The 20,640-nt window shown below is 39.6% G+C and overlaps 1 protein-coding gene across 1 annotated transcript in view; it reads right to left on the reverse strand.

The window, feature by feature from the left end:
* Window positions 1-296: 296 nt before the first annotated feature.
* The window catches only part of pola1 (polymerase (DNA directed), alpha 1), a 51,313-nt gene continuing 30,969 nt past the window's right edge, over window positions 297-20,640 (reverse strand). The window contains exons 35-37 of the mRNA XM_026292610.1: window positions 16,270-16,386; window positions 8,965-9,061; window positions 297-1,219 (exon numbers count right to left, since the gene is read on the reverse strand). Of these exons, the coding sequence (XP_026148395.1) occupies window positions 1,083-1,219; window positions 8,965-9,061; window positions 16,270-16,386 (351 nt within the window). The 3' untranslated portion in view covers window positions 297-1,082. The remainder of the gene's footprint in view (window positions 1,220-8,964; window positions 9,062-16,269; window positions 16,387-20,640) is intronic.

The raw sequence follows: 20,640 nt of genomic DNA on the forward strand, positions 1-20,640 counted from the left end.
TAATGACAAATGTAGTATAATAGGATACTGTCAAATAAAATGACATAAACCATAATGGAAGATTTGATCTTTTTCCAATCACAACTATTTAGAATAGTTGACAGAAAAAGTAAAACCTAACCAGATGCCCACCACTTTGAAATAGAAAGATTTTCTCAACTTTTTTCATTTTGCTATTTTATCAAACCTCACTCTCATGGCATGTTTGTTGCGTTGAAGTGTAACACAGCACACTTTAAGACAACACAACATGCTCATCCACTCTTCTGTCTCCCCCCATAGTGCAAATGACAAGATTTACATTCTATATTTTTCAGCTTTTTATTGGGGTTTCAGTATCAAAATGTTTACATCAAAATGAAACATGAAATATTCTCATTACAAAAATCATTACACAAACCAACCTGAGCTTGAATGCTCAGATACACAGAACATTACAATCTCACCACAGAGGGAGGACATGAAAAAAAGGAGTGAGAGAGGTCAAAAGACATCAGTTAAAGAGAGGCAGTGGAGGAGATCAGTTCAATACAGACAAAATCACTTCCTGCATCTCTCTCTCTCTCTCTCTCTCTCACACACACACACACACACACACACACACACACACACACACACACACAGGATGAATGGTAGTAATCAGACTAAGTGTCCGATCGCTACAGGCATCCAGTGGTTTTAGTAGCCGAGGTCACTATCATTGGCTAATTAGCGTCTTTTGGAGTATACTGGCTGCTCTGAGGATAAGACATTTTTACACTCACATACACACATCTGGGCACAGCTAGCCTCCACACACACACACATACAATAGACCTTCATTTAGGTATGATTGCTGCTCCCCTTTACCATACAGTCAGGGTGAAGGGGGTCAAATCATGTGTGTGTGTCTCTGCACAGAGCAACTCTGTGAGGAAACTGGAGCAGGAGCAGGGGGTAATTGGGTTTTAAGCTATAAAACAAGCCCATTAGGGTCAGGGAAGATGATGTGAAGGTTAAGAGGTCAAAGCCTATCCCAAAAACAGAAAGTTGATGTAGATGAATGTGTAAATCTCCAGCCTTGAGTCATGTGTGTGTTGTTTTTACTTGAATGAGGAGAAAGCCTGGAAGAGTTTGGCCAGGTTAATCTCCGAGTAGCCACTGGTGGCCAAGGCTTTGTCTGCCACTTCCTTCAGCTTCCGATACACATCCTTTTCTGCATTCATTTTGCCGACAAGCTCTGGAAAAGAAAAAAAGAAGAGTTATCATTGCCAGAGCTCAATGGAAGAACATTCTTCTCATCAAGTGCATTAAAGTCAATACAAGAGGTTAGTGTGACATGCCCATGAAAACGTTTGAGTAATTCCCTACCTCCAGGATGACTCTCATCGCTCCACACCATCCCTATGACTAAGTTCTGCTGTGCCGTACGCACACCGGCTTTGTCTCGTCACTAATAAACACGTCCAATACTATCTGCAAGTAATGCTATCACTTTGAAGGCTGGGAGGGGGATTACGCAGAATTGGACTGATGGGTCGATGGCAGCACATGCACGCAGAAGATCGTAAAATCAATAAAAAAGCCCATCGAGAGCATGAAGTCAATAGCTTGTCCCTGTTATCCCTTCAGGTGGGCTGTGATAAGGCCAGAGAGAAGCATGTCCTGGGCTGGGCAGCCACCAAAATGAAATCTTTACAATATTATATTGAGGGTCAAGTGTAGATAAAGTATCATGAAACCAAGTAATAACACACTATCACACCAAAGAGTACAGAAAAATATACCTGGAATAATAAGTTGACTAGCACACTGGTGAAGAGGGAGAAAAATGAACGCAATCAGTATTATTAATCCATTCTCATTCATATTGATCATGTGTTTTTCAGCCGTTTCCTTTTATGTTAAAAATTGTGAAAAACACTCAAAAAAAAAAAAAACCCAAACAATTCACTTATATTCACTTAATCTGCAATTTTTTGGTGCTCCGCCATTTTTCAAGTAAAATTATAGACAAACAGCATCAGTAACATAAATAAGTGCACAGAGCCCAGGGAAAAACATCAATCCGAGAGTGACAGCAGCAAATTGAGGTCAATAAGATTGTCGAATTGTAAACAACACAAGTACATTTATAAATATCAAAATATAAACTGAATAGATACATTTGATAAAATATTCCTGTATAGAGGTTTAGAGTAAATCGGACAAAACGGGATAAAATGATGTCAATGGGTGAACTCAATCGGCACAAGGCACAATAGTTTAAATGTCAAAGGACAATTACATGGTGTTAACAGTTTTATTATATATAGACCTATGGAGGTCTATGAGTATAAAGGATGAACAGTGTGCAGGTCTTCAAGACTTTAAGAGCAAAAATGTTGAAAGTAAAGTGAAGTTTTTGACATTTGGACTGCTCCTCACACAAAACAACACTTAGAAGATTTCACCATGGGCTTATGAAAACTGGACAGGAGTTTTTCAGTTTTCTGACAATAAATAAAATCTTTCCAGATGAACTGACTGATTGACTGTTAAAACTGTTGGCAATTTATGCTTTTGTCCATAAACTACTTTATAAATCAGCAGTTGCAGCAGTACCACAAGTACTGACCATCAAAAATAAGAGGAAAAGCAATCATCATTTTTTAAGACATCCTTAAAAATGGTTTCAGTCAACACCCCAAGACTACAAATGAAAAACTTGTTTCAAACAGTGACATATCTGTGTGCATGTCTTATTTATTGAGATCACATGCTGTACATAAACACACACACATTGCCCATATGGCCGGTTGTCATGTCCTCGCCATCTCTACAGCCCTATCTCCTGTCTTGTCCTTCCTGCCCACTACATTAGTGGCTGCTGGATAAATACCATCCCACTGACTGCCCAAGGGAACAAAGGTTAGATACACAGAGATCAACAGTGAGGCAGACACGCACAGACATACACACAGATGATTGATGGTAGTTAAACACTTAAAAAGCACACTAACTCAGTCATGGCGACTAAAAAACATCCATGTGACAAACAGTAATCAGATGTACACACACACGCAGACCCGTGTGCACACGCACGCACACACAGGATAGTGTGGTTGACTTAAACGCCAGCAGCAACTATTACCAGATAATCCTCATGTTAGCAAGGACAGGGATGGAGGGAGAAAAGGGGAGAAGAGAGGCTGCAAGAGACAAACTAGTCTATTTATCTGGGGAATAGAAGGGGGGTGATGATGCATGATCAAGCGAAAGCAATCATGTCATCATTTCTGAAAGGTAGGAGAAAATAATTCTCCCCCTCCTCTACTCCACTCCTTTCTCTTTTCCACCTCAATCACTGTGTGGCGAACAGATAAAAGAATGATTTAAGAGTCAGAGAGGGAAAGAAAGAGGGAGAGACCTTGCTGCAAGTCGGAGCACAGTAGGGAGTGTAGTTCAAATAAATAGCCTCCCTTAAAGAGCGAATGGAAGAAGAGAAGAGAGGGGAGACGGCGTTGTTGGGAAGGCCGAGATATGAAGAAAAAGGGAGAAGTGGAAATAACACCAAAGAAAGACATGCTGACTGAAATGAAAGGCAGAAAATGGCATGTGGATACAAAGCATACAGTAGACAAATGTAGTTTTAGATACTGAAAACTTTGCATAATTAATAGCATGGGGCAGAGATTTGTCAACCAAGATAACATCTTTCTCTTCATCACACACATTCATGCTGATTCCAACACACACATGCGCACAGTGCGTGTATCAGGGGTTATCTTTGCTCTAACTAGGTGTTGTCACACACTCGTGCACACTCTGGCAATGCTGGGCACGAGTAGATCGGGGCTCTGCACGCTCTAACTAGGTGTAAATACAATAACAAGCCTGTAATTAAGTGAGCATGATGAAGTTAATGGAGATCGGCCATTCCATCGGCCGCCTCCATGAATATTCTATTAGGCTGGTGGCGACGGGCAGCTGGAATAGCAGTTAATTTAATCACCACTCGGAGCACAGGGAAACTTCTTTGTGTGAGTGTAATTGCACAGAATGAATAATTGATTTGACAATCGCACCCGCAGATTTTGCCACCCCGCTTTGTATTACCAGAGAAAGGGAGGGGAGCGTGGAATATGAAGAGAGAGAGGAAAGAGGAAAGAAAATGGAGAGGAAAGAGAGGGAGAGGAGAAGAAGAGAAAGAAGACAGAGTGAGAGGAAGAGGAGTGGGAGGGTAGAAGAGGACCAAATGCAGAGAGCGCTGAGAGGTGGCAGAGAAGCTGTCGCTAAATGGATCATTAGAAAAGCGCAGCTCAAGCACAATTTATATTTTATCAATGCAGCAAAATTACATTATTGCTTACACACGCAATCATACTGCCCACACTCAAGGTTGAGACCTTGAGGGGGAGGGGTGGTGGAGGGAAGAGAAAGGCAACAGACTGACTGAGATGGGAGGGGGACGATAAAAAGGGAGAGCAGGGATATGGAGAGAAGAAAAGTGACATGAAATGATTTGAAAGTCATTGATATGGGATGTTCCCAGCTAAGGAACGGACAGCATGTTTTTTTTCATTGTGTGTGCGCGCCTATGTGTATTATCTATTAGAGATCTCCTGCAGCGGATGAAATTACCTCCATGTTTTACTCAGTCGCTGCAATCAGGCACAAAAATGCAATGTACATGTAGATAAGACCGGTGCACGCTGAGATATGCACGCGCACACACAGTAGTACTGCAAAAAATACACACACATTCAGGCTGATCAAATTACATTTAGCAGTGAGTCACAGCTCTTTGATGTAAGGCGATTTTACCTGAATGTGCCATTACTGTGTGCGTTCAGTGCACATTAAACTTCCGAACGGCTGGGTGTACCATAAAGAAACATGCAGATATTGTCAGAAATACATATGGCAGTACAAGTATTATGACACACTTTTAGAGATTGGAAACATAAAGGGATAAGTTAAGCATTTCTTTTCTAATAAATCCAGGTATGTCCTCAAAGGACCAACAACAAACATCATGTTAGATTCCCCTCTTACTCTCAAGCCCATTGATTCTTAGCGAAGACTCGATAAGATAAAATGAGATAAGCTTTATTAATCCCTGAGGGGAAATTCAGGAAGGCAAAAGGCAACATCGCATTCATCCCCTACCCTCCACACTTTTATAGTAAAAAGCAGATAAATACACCATTGACTAATGCTAATGAAGAAATATGTGCCACATTAATGTGTTTTCAACAACAATAAAACTCTCTGGCACAGAGGAACTATCAGGCAGTGGCTATATCAGATCCACATCAGTGTTGGTTTTACTCCTTTTCACTAGATTTGATACAAGTAAGAAAAAAATGTAAAGTAGCTGAGACAACAGCATATTTTTCCCCTGTATTAAAAAAAAGACCACTGATTACATGTATGAACCATCAGCAGTGTCTGTCTAGCTTTTCTAGCAGCAGTTGAAGCTATCAACAACCACTACATTGTGTCATAGCTGCCAGAAAGTTAATACAAAGATATGAGATGGTATACATACACAAAGTGCTCATAAATCAGTACAGATATATATGCAGACACGGCCACAGCCAGTGCAGAGTGTATGGGATTGTATGTCGTCTCCCTGTAATCTGAGCAGTGTGGTCCCTGGGTGTGTAATGGAGTAATATGGGGTATTACTTCCCTAGGACAGAGGGATAACACCTTAAACCTATATTTTATAACAACATGAATGTGTGTATAAATGCATTCTCCTCTGCCTGAGTTATTCAATACGTTGTGCTGGATATTAAACATTTAACGGAAACACTGGTTTATCAATTTTGCCTCACAGCTCTAATAGATACAGTCTCACCGGCCATGAACACAGCTCCAACCTCAAAGCAGAACAAAAAAAACTCCTGTGTTATTCACCAATGTTACATCATCCTGTTAATTTTCTCTATTATGGCAGCGATATTTGCATTACACTACATTATTTAAGAGTTCTGCACCCTTCACCCCCCTCAGCAATCACTTAACATGAAGAACTACCAACATAATTAAGCATGTTACTAAAAATTATTAGCTTGATTATTGAAAACATGTTTAAATGAAAAATCAGTCAGATTGTGCTACTCATTTTTATGGCTGTCACTGTGGCTCTGTCAAGTCTGAGCAGACAAACGGGTTTTGCTGTGAATGTTAACTGCAGAGTGTTGGGTAGTGCTGAACAACACCAGTAGCAGAACAGTACCGGGTGTTACAGAAGCTATATGACAGACTGAAGATATTGTAGGGAAAGGTATATGTCTTCTACTTAAACACAGACGTTCCTCTTAAAAGTAATTCTAAACTAACCTGAGGTCCTTTCAACTAGCTATTACAATACCAAAGTTGTGACTTTGATACCAGTACTTGGTATCCCGATACCAATTAGGGCTGGGTATTATTTAGGACATCGTGATATGATATGATATGATATAATCACATATTGGTAACTGAGTTGACAAACAATTTTGATGATCCAATTTATCGAAGATTCAGTGCATAATTATCATACACTAAAATAAAGTGCACGGCAGTGTTACCCTGAAATTTACTATAACAGAGAGATTCCACCAAAATATCCGGAAAATGGATATTTTCAGGAATCAAAGATCTAATGACTGTAAGATTAAAATTCATGTTTTGTCTTGTTATTTTGAGAAGTCATGGTGTAGCATTCCAAACACTATTGTACATCAAGAAAGTTGAACGAAACCAAAGCTACAAAACTTGAAGATTTTGAGGAGTATTCAAAGTTTAGAACAGTAGTGTATATAATGTCTTTCTATGCACAGCACCCATGAGCAAACATTTCCAAAACTTCACTACAAGGTAATGCATGTACTGCATTGTGTTGTATTATATTTTGAGGTACAATATACGATTGAAACTCAGTAAGAGAGAGCACAGAGCAAATCAAAAACATTGCAAAGCACAGGAACATAAAGAAAAGAGGAGAATCAAGAATGAGCGATGATTTCTTGCATCTGAGCAAAGACAGAAATAAAAGAAAGCAAAAATGGAGGCTATAATCATGTTAGTACTCCTTCCCTTCCCCTCCTCCTCTACACCGGTCCAATCCCTCTATTTCAGCTCCCTCCATCTTCTGAGTGGTCATCTGTTGATTACACGTTATATTTACCTTTGCTGTCTCACTCTTTCACTGCTTCACTCAGGTCCAGCGTGGCATACACAGTCACAGCATTCAGGCATACATACATAAATAACATACATACATAAATATTTAATCAAATAAATAAATCACTCGGCCCAGTGGCCCTTTCTAATCAAGTGACATCAATCAGGGAGAACTATGGGTAAAGAGGCCTTGTGGCTGACGCCTACTGAGCGCACCCAGAGCACTGGAGTAGCGTCTATTTGAGTCCAAGGGGGGAAATATACGCTCCATGTCCCATTATAGGAGAAGGGCTATCCTTTCGTCAGTTCGCCCATTACTCCCCCTATCATTTCCCCAAATCTAAAACCTGTTTTCAATCAACACAGCCAAACGAGTGCCTGTCCAAGAGAGGGAGAGTGAGAGAGAGAGAAAGGAGAGAGAGAGCAAAGGACAGAAAGCAATAGAGATGGACAGTGAGGGTAGAGGGAGAACGATGGAGGGCTCTTTCCTTCTTTCTTCCAGTGATTGGAGCATTTTGCATTCTGTATGTGTGTGTGATTGAATCCGTCTCCTAAATTAGGGCTGTCGACTCGAGGAGCTGAATGTCCTTAACCCCCCTCCCCACATCCAATGCCCATGCTCTGCTACTTGTGTGTGTGTGTGTGTGTGTGTGTGGCACATCATTGGTGAATATTGTAAGTGCAGCCTGGATAAAAGGTTTATGTTGTGGCATTGATTGCTAATGCTATGTTATACGTGTATTTGTGAGGAAGCATTGTTAAGACATCAAAATTCAAACTTCAGTAGCAGTTCTAGTAACTTGATTTCAGCTCCCAAGGTGGTACTGTGTAATAATAACAAAACAGAGGGGAAAAAAAAAAAAAACCACCATAACATTAAAAAAAAAAAAAACAAACAAAAAATACAAGCTGTGTATTTACAATGAATACACATCTGAGAACTTTATAAATATGTAATGCAAGACTCAAGACTTCTGAAAGTTGTGTTCAATACTGTAAAACACAATGACAAGCAACCATGTAGTATTTAATTAGTTATTGAATTCTTTATCATCCATTCCTAATCCATGTGTCCTCTGTCTGTGCTGGTAAACTAACAAAGCAAAGAAAGGCTAGATTTTTTTTTTTAGTGAGTTATAATCTACATTTTTTTTAGTGGCTGCCAAATTAATTCCAGTTCACCTGTCTCCAGTGCTTCACTCAACAACACAACCAGAGCCAAAACACAGCTGTGTATGTGACTCTGAACTTAGCTAGTTTCACTTTTTCATGATCAGAAATGACTAATACATTTACAGTATAAAGGACGAATTTGATTAAACTTTTTTTCAACACCAATCTTTTCAATAAAAATATGACTAGGTCTATTATAAATTAGACACCAGGTGAAAAGTAACCATTACTGTGCACCTTTCAGCACCACGAATGAGGGAGAGAGACTGAGTGACTTTTTATTTTAGTAATAACTGGTGGTAGTTGTTTTACTTTACTCAGCCACAAACCTGCAGATAAGCTCAGGTTGTAGTATAGAAGTTAGTGAAGCTGAAAGGGAAGAGGGCCGGGATATGAGCTAAGTTACCCTGCCTGGAGCTAAGAGAGCGAGGAGATAGAAGGTTTTGTCAGCATGACTAGTGAAGTAATGAAGTAATTTAAAATGTCACCACAAAATGTTGAGTTTCAGCAGTAAAAACAGAGCAACAAGCAATGTGATGACATCACGGCTAATTAAATAATCATGTTTGATGGTTTATTCAACCTCAGACAATAATTATTATATAACCATCTCTGCCATTGCCATGTATGATATGTATGTGCGTATAGGCTTACTTCTCTCATCACTCTGTAGTACTTTGGCAACTGCATAGTCCCAGTCAAAGATGAACCTGTAGAAGCAGAGCTGGTTGTACAGGGCCTTCTCAGAGTACTGTAGAGAGAGCAAACACACAAACACATTACTACAACAAGGACTAGACAAAACCTGCTTCACACTCTAACAAACTAGCAAGGGAACTTATTTAATTGGGACTGACTACATCATGGCCTCAGGCAGTGCATGATCTAGTCTAACAGAGGTGTCAATATTAATTAACTTTTTTTGCTCAAAATCTTATGTTTTGGGTTGCTGGTCACACAAAGACAGCTTAAGATGGTAGATTTGGTCTTAAGCAGTGCTGTTTTAAAAACGTTCTCACATCAAACAAACAAATCAATCATCAATTCATTGGGAAAATAATCAGCAGATGGAAGCTAATATGAACTCCAGCAAAAGTAAGATTTTCCTGTTCGTTTGAGTCTGCCAACATTGCACGAATGCAGCATGAAGAAAGTTATAAACCCTGAAAATGTGAGCGTGACAGCTGAGATCACAACCGGGCATAAAAGCATCCAAAACAGATTAATAAACCACATTTACCAGTTGAGGGCACAATGAATGTGACGCCACAAATGTGCATGCCACTCGTCCAAATATACCTTGCTGAAAACATCTTCCTTCCTCTGTGTGACACAGTAAAGCAGGAAAACAAATTTGCTTGCTTTGTTAATCTCCACTGCAATTAACGGAGCCACATGACAGATTGCGAGAAGGAGAGAGAATACAGAGAGAAGTGAGTGATGGAGAGAATCAGAGACAGTGTAGAAGAGAGTGAGAAAGAAAAGAGGGGATCAGGCCTGAAATACCCTCCCTCATAATAGTTTGTTGTGATAAGCCATTGTGAGAGAGGCATGCGAACAGCCGAGGCTGTCAATTTGATTAGCCATTATACTGCATGTTTAATTGCAGTTATTGGCTCGTCATTTCCCTGCTACGCTGGAGAGGGCATGCTAAGCCCCGACCCCACACTGCCATCAGGTGTGCGCAGAGTGCTTTATTATTAACACCAGGAAGAATCTCCTGACAATTCCTGTGTGTCAGTATCTGTGTGTGTATGTGTGTTTGTGTGTGCCCATTATACCTGCCAATCGGCAATGTGCGTAATTGTAATTTCAGTTTTTACTGCTGTGGCATAATCAAGTGGCAAGAGTATCTAATGCAACTAAATGCAAACTATGCGATGTGTAAATGTGAGCATGTGTATGTGTGTTTAATAGTTTTCTATGGCTGCCCACATGGCACGCACAGCTGTTGACCGTTGATGCGCTGCCTAGTCAACAACCAAACCATGCACATCCCATAATGGTGCCTCGGTTACGGTTGCCAAGGTTGAACAAGCTCGGTCAGCACAAACACCACACACACCGCTTCTTCCTCTTGAAAATAAAACACACACACACACACACACACACACACACACACAGCAGCACATTCAAACAATATAATGCTGATTGTGGGCGGGCCAGTTACTGCATACTGATTGACTGACAGGTGTCAGAAAGGCGTGGCTAAAATGTTACAGGGTTGTTATTGAATTTAGATCCCCTCAACCCCACCTCACTCTTTTCCTCACACACACACGCACACACACACGCCTATCTCGTCATTCAGCTCGGCGCTTTGTTCCTGAACTGACACCATTTCAATTTGCTCCACAAATCTGCAGCATTTTCAGCCTGACTGCCTAAGGAGCAAACCAGCTGTGAAATTGCCTCTCTCCCGGGAGTGTAGGACCCCCCAGCCCCCACCTCGTACCTCTTGCTCCTTTGCCTCCCTCTTCCCCAACTGGCTACCCCTCCCGGCACACATATACACATCTCAGCACATGTACACAAGCAAACGTAGTTTAGCCAAAAGGAAGTGGAAGACGTGTGTATGTGTAAGATAAGAAAGAGAGGATCAAGGCAGTATGCATAATAAAATAAAAAAGTAACAAGCAAAAGAGGCTAAATCATACAAATTGATCCAAATCACTAAGCAACACATCTATAATAGCTCACACATTAAGAGAAGCACTCAAGGCTTCCTCACAGCACTAAAAAAGACCCTTTTTCTATTATTTAGGGGGGGTGTACTGCATATGTAGTGAAACACACATCTGACCTTCAAAAAAAACTTTTGTGCACCATGCTGTTGCTCATGTACACCAATTAAAAAAGGTGGAAAGTCAAGAGTATGTCTGTATTCGTGGAGAAAAGGCATTACAGCAAGCCAAAAACAAAGCGAGAAAGAGTTTACAGTGGATGGAAAATGTGCAAACTGCTGAAAGACAATTACTCAATCCACTGACATACTGTTATGTATGGATTCAGAAAAATACTGCAGCATCAGTGACAGAAACAAGGCCACAGTGTTGCACACTTTTCTTCATACTCTTCATACTCAGTTTAGCTGCAAACATGCACGGTAAATACTGATGCTACAATATCTAAGCCTCCACACAACTGCAGCTGCAAAAAGAGAGGGGGAGTAAGAAGGGGGAGATGGGGATAGAGAGAAACAAACATACATTTTCTCTCAGCTGTGAGGCCACAAGGCTTTAAAACTCTTGAGCTTTTTAGATGCGATGAACGTTATTGCCGGTTGTGGTAGTCACGCCGATCAGCTTCACAAGACACCATAATGAGTCAATATATGTAAATCTTTACTAGGCAAACACGGCAGGAAACAAAGGCATTTAACTGGTGCTCTCGCCCGCAAGCCTCCAACGATTCAGCACCGGTAATTTCTCCCCATTGAAAGGCATAATTGCCTGCTATTTGAAGATATTCATGCTCAATTTTTGAAATTAATTTCAATTGGGGGGAAATGTAGAAATGTCAGCTCCAGTGAAAGGGATTTGATTTCAATTATCCTCGCTCAAAGGACTGTGATTTCCAAATACACTTAAGCAAAATTATGACAAGAATTTTTGTTCGGCAAAATTCAGTGTTTAAAGAGCGATTAGGCGATAATGGGGCAGCTTTGAGCCGGCAGTGAATGCAGCCGTCTCCCTCTGAAAGGCACTCAATTATCTCTGATTGCTCCCGCTATAATGTATCAAATAGAGATACCTGCTATTGCCGTAATTTGTGTGAAAATTAACATGCTGCAATTTCCACTAGAGGGAAAAAGGGAGCTCTAATGGGCGCCTGAGCGTACATCAATAAAACGAGGAGAGAAAGAGAGAGAGACAGAAAGGGAGGGTGAAAGAAGGAGAGAAAAGGCAAACCAAGAGAAGAGAGAATGAGTGTAAGAGCTAAGGAGGGAGGGAGGGGAAGGGAAGAAAGTGAAAAGAATGAAGCTGGGGAAGAAAGCATTGAATAAAAGGGTGAAAGAAAAGTCAGGACAGTGATTTGAAACAGGGTGAGAAAAAAAATTGCCTATTTGAGTTAAGCGCTGTAGAGGGAGGGAGAAAAGGGAGGGAGAGAAGAAGATCGAGGGAGAGAGGAAGAGAAAGAAATTTAATTTACTGAAAATATTACAAATTGCACCTGTGCATAACTCCACCAAATTACCAACCAATCAAGGCAGAGTGCCTATTACTCTCCCATTACATGGAGATCAGATCACGCTCTGAATCTGTGTCCAGAGAGGGAGGGAGAGAGAAATGGGAAAAGGCAGAGTGAGAGATGGATGGATGAAGGGAGGAGAAGAGAGGACAAGCAGCACCCACAGAGATGGTAAATGTACCATGATGCAAGAGAGAAAAGGGAATGCAGAGTCACAAACAAGGTGCTCCTTTACAAAAGCTCTGGCACAAACAAAGTGTTTTTACTGCAGCATACACAGAAGAAATCCTGATTGTCATCCTGGCTGATGCTGATATTGGCTTAATAGTCTATGATGATACTGGCAGATAAAAAGCATAAAGGGAATGCAGCCAGGGAGATCCAGCAGGCAGAGACAGATTTCAGGCAGAGACTCCAGCATCCAGCCTGAAAACTGATGAAGCCTCCAAAAAAAACAAAAAAAAAAAAAACAAAAGACAAAAAAACCACATCTCTGGGGACTGGTGGATGCTTCACAGTCTTCTGTACTTGTTTGAGCAGAGATGATCTGCTACCAGCTCAAATAGCCATGAATGACTATTGAGTACTTGGATAGCTTGCATGATTGGCAGCAATTTAATATGTAAGCTGCTGGGCTATTAATCTCCATGCACTAGCTTGATACAGACAGTGTTAGCTAACACTGAGAAAAAGTCAGTGTAATATAAATCATATAATACTTAATCCTCAGGAGGTAAATCTCTTCCCAGCAGAGTCGGTGGTTATGGTCAGTGACAATCAGGATTTAAAAGTCTTACTTAAGGGCACCACAGCAGGACAGACGCATGCTATATTGCTACGTGACAGCCCTTTCTGTTAATAGGGTTTTTAAAGAGCCTGTAATGCATGCCTGAATGGACAAGACAAAACAAATCAATTCAAAACAACACACTATATACAGAAAATTTATACAAGCTGTTTTATTTTTTAACAATACTCCAATTTCATCTAATACTTCATTGGTCCACTCCTTTTGTAAAAAAAATATATTTAAAGGTTATTCTGTTTACTGGGAGAGTAGCTTAAGTTGTTCTAAGTCAAGTTTGTGACCATATGACAAGACAAGATAAATCAGGTTACCTGCCCCCAAACCCCAGGTAGCACTGGAAAATGGCAGCAAGCATGAAAATCAGGACACCAGAAGAATAGCACTCTAAATTCCGACAGCAGCTGTATAAATTACTGATTTCAAAGCTTGTTCTGTGTTTAAATGTCACACTTGTTGAATTTATGACATGTTGAGCATCACAGAAACACCTTCAATGGAGGCACACTATGCTTACTATTTTTGCCAACAAACTTTTACACTATGCTTTTAACTGTAGGGGGGAAATAATGCATGCCACCTGTTTGGGTATGATGTCTAAAACAATTTTGTTAGGTGTAAGAAATACAGTAAAACATTTACAATAGGAAAATAAATTTCAATAATCACATTTAACATAATATTTTCAATGACTAATTGACACAAAGGCTCATTTGTGAAAGAAGCAGTCTGATTCCTGCACAATGCCAGCAGAGTTAAACAGACTAGATCTGTCAGGCTTTCTAAGATCATCTAAAGACGAGGCTTGATCAATGTGTGATAGAGGTACATGAATGTTTTATCGCTAACAAAAGGAAGTCCTGACAATGCAGGGGAATTCAATATTTTCTTTTACATTTTTACAAGATTAGAGAAGATAATAAAAATGACCATGAAAGAAATTTAAAATATTTGAATGCATCTTTGAATTTGGCTGGCACTAAGGATTGCAAGGGTGTTAGAGTAACAAAGTGAATATGATCTTAATGCACTTTCACTAAAGCACTTTTTAAAAAAAAAAAAAACCAGTGTATTATGCTACTACTATTTGTGAACCTGCAGTAATCAGAACAACCTTCCTAAAGGGATGAAGTCCAAGAGCCAGCTCTATTTTGGCTTCATGTTCGAATATACAGATTTGGAGCAGAGCAAATCCCTTATTTAATCTATCACTGTTGTTCTCTCAGCAATTGACATACACATACAGGATCACTGATGGGGGAATTAACAGGTCTTTTTGTTTAAATTTTTACCTTGCATCTAACATGTTAAACTCAGCTTGTATTCATTTTGATAACTTCAAGTCAGCATTTAGCCTCAATCTACTGCTGGTGTTACAGCAAATGAGTGAGGACAAGTTGATAAATGTGACAAAGCAGTGATAAAATATATGGTGAAAGCTCTACAGCCCTTCGATACAGCAGTGTCCACAATTTAGTTTTGATAATTATTGCAGTTTCTAATAGTGTCAGTGCTGTGTGGTAGCTGGTCCATACTCAATTAAAATGAGCAACTGTGTTGACATAGTTAGAAAAAAATGATTCTTCATTAAGTTATATTGTTTGTTATGATAAATTGCTTAAAATTGTCTTGTTTCTGAAACAGAAAGTGTACAGGTTTTTTTTTAAACTAACAAACATATTCAATAGGCAGACTCTGCCACAGAAATACAAAAGCACTGGAGTGTTTACTCCATACTGATAGGAGGCATTCAAATATAATTCCTTGTCACATCAGAGCCACTTTTACACCATGTCCTGTATTGAAAGTGCTAAGTTTGAGCAGCTGATTGTCTCAGACCCCTCCAACTGAAGAGAAAAGCTGCTTATTTTTATGTTTTAGATTTTTCCAGTTTTTAATTATGTATTTAAACAATTTTCTTTTGAATGTTGCTGATTAAATTTATGCTGACTTAATTTTCTCATTTTATGCAAAGTACCTTGTACACTTTGCAGGTCAAGTCTGTTGTCATTATCATCACCTATTCTCCAGGTGATGTAAATAAAAAGACAGCATAATGATAGAGTGGGGAGTCATACAGTGTGGTGGAAACCAGGTAAAATGAAGACAGGCTACAGGTTTAGGGTAGAAAAGGGTGCATGAGTGAGCACAGAGTTAAATGTTTTATTCAGCCAGCAGTTTAAAGTGCCATGGCCCTCAGGCACAGCAATGGCTGTCTAAGTGGCTACAGTGACAGCAAAAATTGGCCTTCTGGTTTACAACCTGTCGCCACAGAGCCAGACACAGCAAAGCAGCCAGGGGGACAGATACGAGAAGAGCACGCAAGAAATAAAATTGACAAGAGAGAGTTAAGGCAAGGGTTGAAATAGAAATTGTAAGAATGGGAGAGAGAAAGGGGACAAAAAAAAAAAAAAGATTGAACCGTCAGGCTTAAATTGAAAGGGAGAGTGTTTCTTTTAAATCCAGTGGTCAAGCTAACAAAGTGTTCATAAGGCGGCTACAGGAGCTAGACAGACAGATGCTTTTAATGGCTAAACTACCATCCAGCTCTTAGTGCCTTCAAACACATGCAGGCAGAGAGGCATGTGTGTGCATGGACACACTGTCTCACACACACACACACACACACACACACACACACACACACACACACAAAGATGCAGGAAGACAAAGAGACGATCGCTTTTCTCAGTTTGTGTATGCTAAAACGTGATACTAATCACTGAATATACAGCACATGTGAGTGGAGACTTCAGCTCCATAGCACCATCACCTGGACAAAACATACAGAATTCAACAAACCGTTTTGCTGTGTGGACTCTTCTCAACCTCAGCCCTGCGAGTGTGCGATGTAGCAGTGCGATGTGTGTTTTTGAGTATCCTACCCTGAATCTGGTGTGTATGTCTAGGGAAAGTCCAAGTGTAAATGTTGATTTTGTGTTTGAGAGACTTGGTTTTGTTACCTCTGGTCTGAGAGTTGCCCTGGTGCAGGCAGGGCAGATGGGTCCATGTCTGGAAAAGGCGATGGGCAAACGTCTGGTCCTGTTCTGACAAGCCTGGTCCTCACACACCAACCAGCCCTATAAGACACACATTACACACACACACATTTTTTCCCCACTTACACTTAATGTTCCAAACTTTAATAGAGCTGCAACAAATTAGTGGGCCTATATTGAGCAAGTATTAAGATAACTGATTAATTCATTTAAGTTACTTTTTTAAGATAGAACTAAAAACATTCTTTAGATACAGCTTCTTATGAGTGCATTCTTCTGCTTTTGTATCATTGTAGCCTAAATATTTCAGGGTTTTGGATTTTCTGATAAAAACAACTTAAAACATTATTTTGGGCTCTGGGAAAATGTGACTTTTTTTTTTTTTTTTAAACTATTTTATGACATTTTATAGGTATTTGCTTAAATTAATATTAAAAGTGTAGAGTAATGTAATACTGCAAATGATCTTTAGCTTTGGCTATAATGTTACAAAGTTTGGTTTCAGCAGCAGGTTTTGGCTGCTCTGAAGAAAACCACAATATCAACCAATACAGTGGAAAACACGTTTTAAAATACACTCTGGAAAACCAACCCAAATTTCCAGTAATTGCTCATTCGTTTCTGCCACGACTAAGGTGCGTCTTGATCAAACTGATAAACATAGCAGGCCTTGCATCAAAAAACATTCACTGCAGCCTTTGCTACCCTACGTGATTACTTATAAAATGTGTTTGTGTCGCCATTTAGTTTGTCGATAAAGGTGTTCTTAAAAATTGACCAAAAAACTTTTGTCGCCTCAAGACACTTTATAAACAGTTTCTGGTAATGAGGAAAATTTGCTGAAAATTGTTGCTTCCATTTAGCTGCTCTAGTTCGGCACAAAACTCTGACAAGAAAAGTAGAGAAAGAAAAAACAGGCATTGTAAAACAAACAACTGTGAGAAATGGGCAAAGAAAGAATGAAAAGAGGTTTACATCAGACTTCTACTGTCCTTTCCCTCTCTCTTTACATTTGAATGTATCTTCAGCTGCTGTATTAGGGTCCTGCCCAGGCAGTGCAGCGGACAGCCAAAATGGCAGTAGTTAGGACCCCCTGGGATGAGGTAGTGACCCTGGGCAGGTGCTGCTGTCTAACCCTCTTAATCTCCCTGTATTCTTTTCTTCCAGACCCCCCATACCCCGTCTGCTTCTTATGACCTGTCATTGCTGAGAAAGGTTTAAAGGAGAGGGGGTTAATGCCCAACTAATGACAGACCCACCACTATTAACGCCTTTGCTTCTTCCCTGCATCTACCTATCCTTTCTTCATTCCAGTCACATAAAACAAACCCCTTCAAAACCATAAGCAGCTGTCTTTCTATCCCCACTCCCCACACACAACACAGGTGTGCACTGTTTCTCTGATTGATTTTTGTTTTTTGCTGTCTAGTCTCTGGAGTTTTGTTTACAGTGAACTCTACAGTATTAATCTTTTCACAGGGAGAACCAGCCACAGCAAACTTACATGGAAAGTGTTACCTGTGTCACTTTGAGCTACACTTGACTCTTCATGCAGTAACACAAATCAGCTCAGTGAAGTTGCTAAACTGGACTTTTCTTTTTTTAAACAACTCTGAATAAAGAGTGTGATTAAACTTTGACATTGTTCAACACAACTACACTCAATTCTACAAATACATATAAATCACAAATACAGTATATTCTGAGTGTAAATGGACAAGCTTGCCCCCTTAATCGTCTCATCATTTTAGATATTGATTATATGCAGATTAACTTAATTTGATTTGTGATTTCTGAAATCAACTGGCTGCAGGTTAAATATTTAACAGAATCATATTTGGTTTTGTGTAATAAATTCTTTTTATAGTAGCACTTCAAATTTGGGGAATGTTTATTTTGAAGTAAAATTTTTGTTTTTGTTAATTTACTCTGATTTGATGTACATGAAATATGTCATTTGTTTTATGATACTTATAGGAATCACACAGCAATTACAGCTGGTCCGGTATAGTAGTAATCTTTGGAAATACTAAGCCATTAAAGCAGACAAGCTGCCCAACGATCCAACAAAAGTATTGAGAAAAGTTCCTGGGTTGAAAAAAAAAAGTTAATTCACTAACAAGCTTCTGTGAGCTTTCCTGCTGATTGCAAAACCGGTGAACTGCAAGAACACAACACTATTTCTGGTTATTTTTTCATTCCCTTTCATCATCTTTATCTATCTTGTCTATAGTGTATATATATTTTGGACCTTTTCACTTTCAGATCTCAGATTTTCGAGACAAAATCTTACATTGAACTTGTTGGTTTAGGTAGTTGTGACCTGAGTTATGTCAATGTTAAATAAGTGTCGTGTGTGACGTGACAATATCCATACATTCAGGAAACACAGATCATTTTTCTGAACAACTGCACAGATGTTTTGTGTAAACAACCTCCTTACATAAAATCCTACCTTTTCGTCTATGATTTCTGCGTTGTGCATGAAAGAATTTTTTGTTGCACAAAATGCGTATATTTAAAACAAACTAACTTACTAAAAAGGAGTTATAGGAGTAGACAGGAAGAGACCACACACAGGCTCAGACACATACACACACAGCCAATCTCGTGGTAATGAAAACCAAACACACACATATGTCACAAATCAATTAGAAAGTCCCAGAGTTCACAGCTTTACCCACAAATCCCAGCTCGAAGACTAATTATCTAAACAACTGGACAAAGAGCTGAGCATCATGGGAGACTGCTTCAAGGCCTCTGATAAAGATGTGTGCAGGACAATGGTTCATGGAGGTGGGAGATAAGGAGTGAGAGTGGGCGGCTGTTTGATCTCCAGTTTTTTGTGTACATCTTATGAAACCAGCTTTGGCACACACTGTAGTTCCCATGGGACTCACACACAAACACACACTCACAGACACACTTACAGTGAATGTAAACAAACATATTAATCGTTTCCAATTCACTTGCATTAACATGAATTAATAGGCTCTATATTGCCCAGATATATAAATAACTATGAAGATTCAAAGGAGAGGGCAGCTAGCTAATGTGTCCCAAAGCATATCCAGAGAAACACACAGCAAAAAAATACAAAAAAGTTGAGATTAAATGTAGCAGACCTGAGTGAGCCACACGGAAAGGACTAAAAACAGGGAGAACACAAGGAGCGAGGCAGGAAGAAAAAAAAAAAAAAAAACATCTAATTGAGGCATTTCGCCAGAGCGAGGGTTGGGGAGTGGGGGTGTACAGTCGGACGTGAGAGAATAAAGGCTCATAATTGCATAATTATAGCAGTGGATACCCGACACACTGAATGCAGACGTCAAATGAGTTCCACATAATTTAACCAAACAGAGGCAAGACCAGGCCACAACAGGGACCATCACGAAATAGACCCTCTCTTTGCAGCTTCTTCTTTGTTTGTTCTGTTTTTAACACCCATATCATTGTTCCCTTTTTGCTCTATTACATTCTTACAGTCTGGCCTGCAATTCTACTACAGCCTCTGTATTACTGTACTACAGAGTTATATTTGTAAATCTGTCTTCTTGGTGGCGCTTACATGGCCTGTCAATCAGTGAAATTTGAATCCACTATCAATCATTGAAGCCATTTGTGGAAGAAAATATTCACTTTGTACTGTCAAAAAAAAACAAGCAGTTTGAAGACAACACCTATAGCTTTTGGGATTCAGCTGGGGTTACTCACCCCCATGTGACCAGTCGGCATTTTTACTGGATTCTGAAATGTGACAAACAGTAATAAACTAAACTAATCCATCCACTATCTATAGCACTTACTATTTAGGGTGACAGGAGGGAATCAGAGAAACAGGGGTGACTGAAGCTGATCCCAGCTGATATTTGGCAACAGGTAAAGTTTTAGACTGACTGCCCGCCCAGGTAAAATCATAATAAAATAAAACAAACCTCAGTTACAGCCCTAGTTGGAACCATATTTTCTCAATCTATCATCAACTTACATCTGTAGTTAGTCTTGTTATTTAGGGCTATAACTAATGATATTTTCACTATCAATGAATCTGATAGATATTTTGCAAATTACTCAAATATTTAATTTAAAAAAAGGCCATTTTGCAAATTCATTAAGCCCAAGGTGAGGTTTTCAAATTGTTTTTGTGCAACCAACAGTCCAAAAAATAAAAGAAAAAATAATTACATTTTAATTCGTAAATATTAAAATCTAATAAGTGTATTCATGTTCTCCCTGTGCCTACATAAGTTCCCTCAAGCTGCTCCTGCAAACACTCGCAGGTTGTGTTAATTTGTGACTCAAAAATGCCCTGACTGATCCTCTGAATCTGTGTGT

This window comes from Mastacembelus armatus, chromosome 20 (assembly GCF_900324485.2).
Source record: "Mastacembelus armatus chromosome 20, fMasArm1.2, whole genome shotgun sequence".
NCBI lineage: Eukaryota > Metazoa > Chordata > Actinopteri > Synbranchiformes > Mastacembelidae > Mastacembelus > Mastacembelus armatus.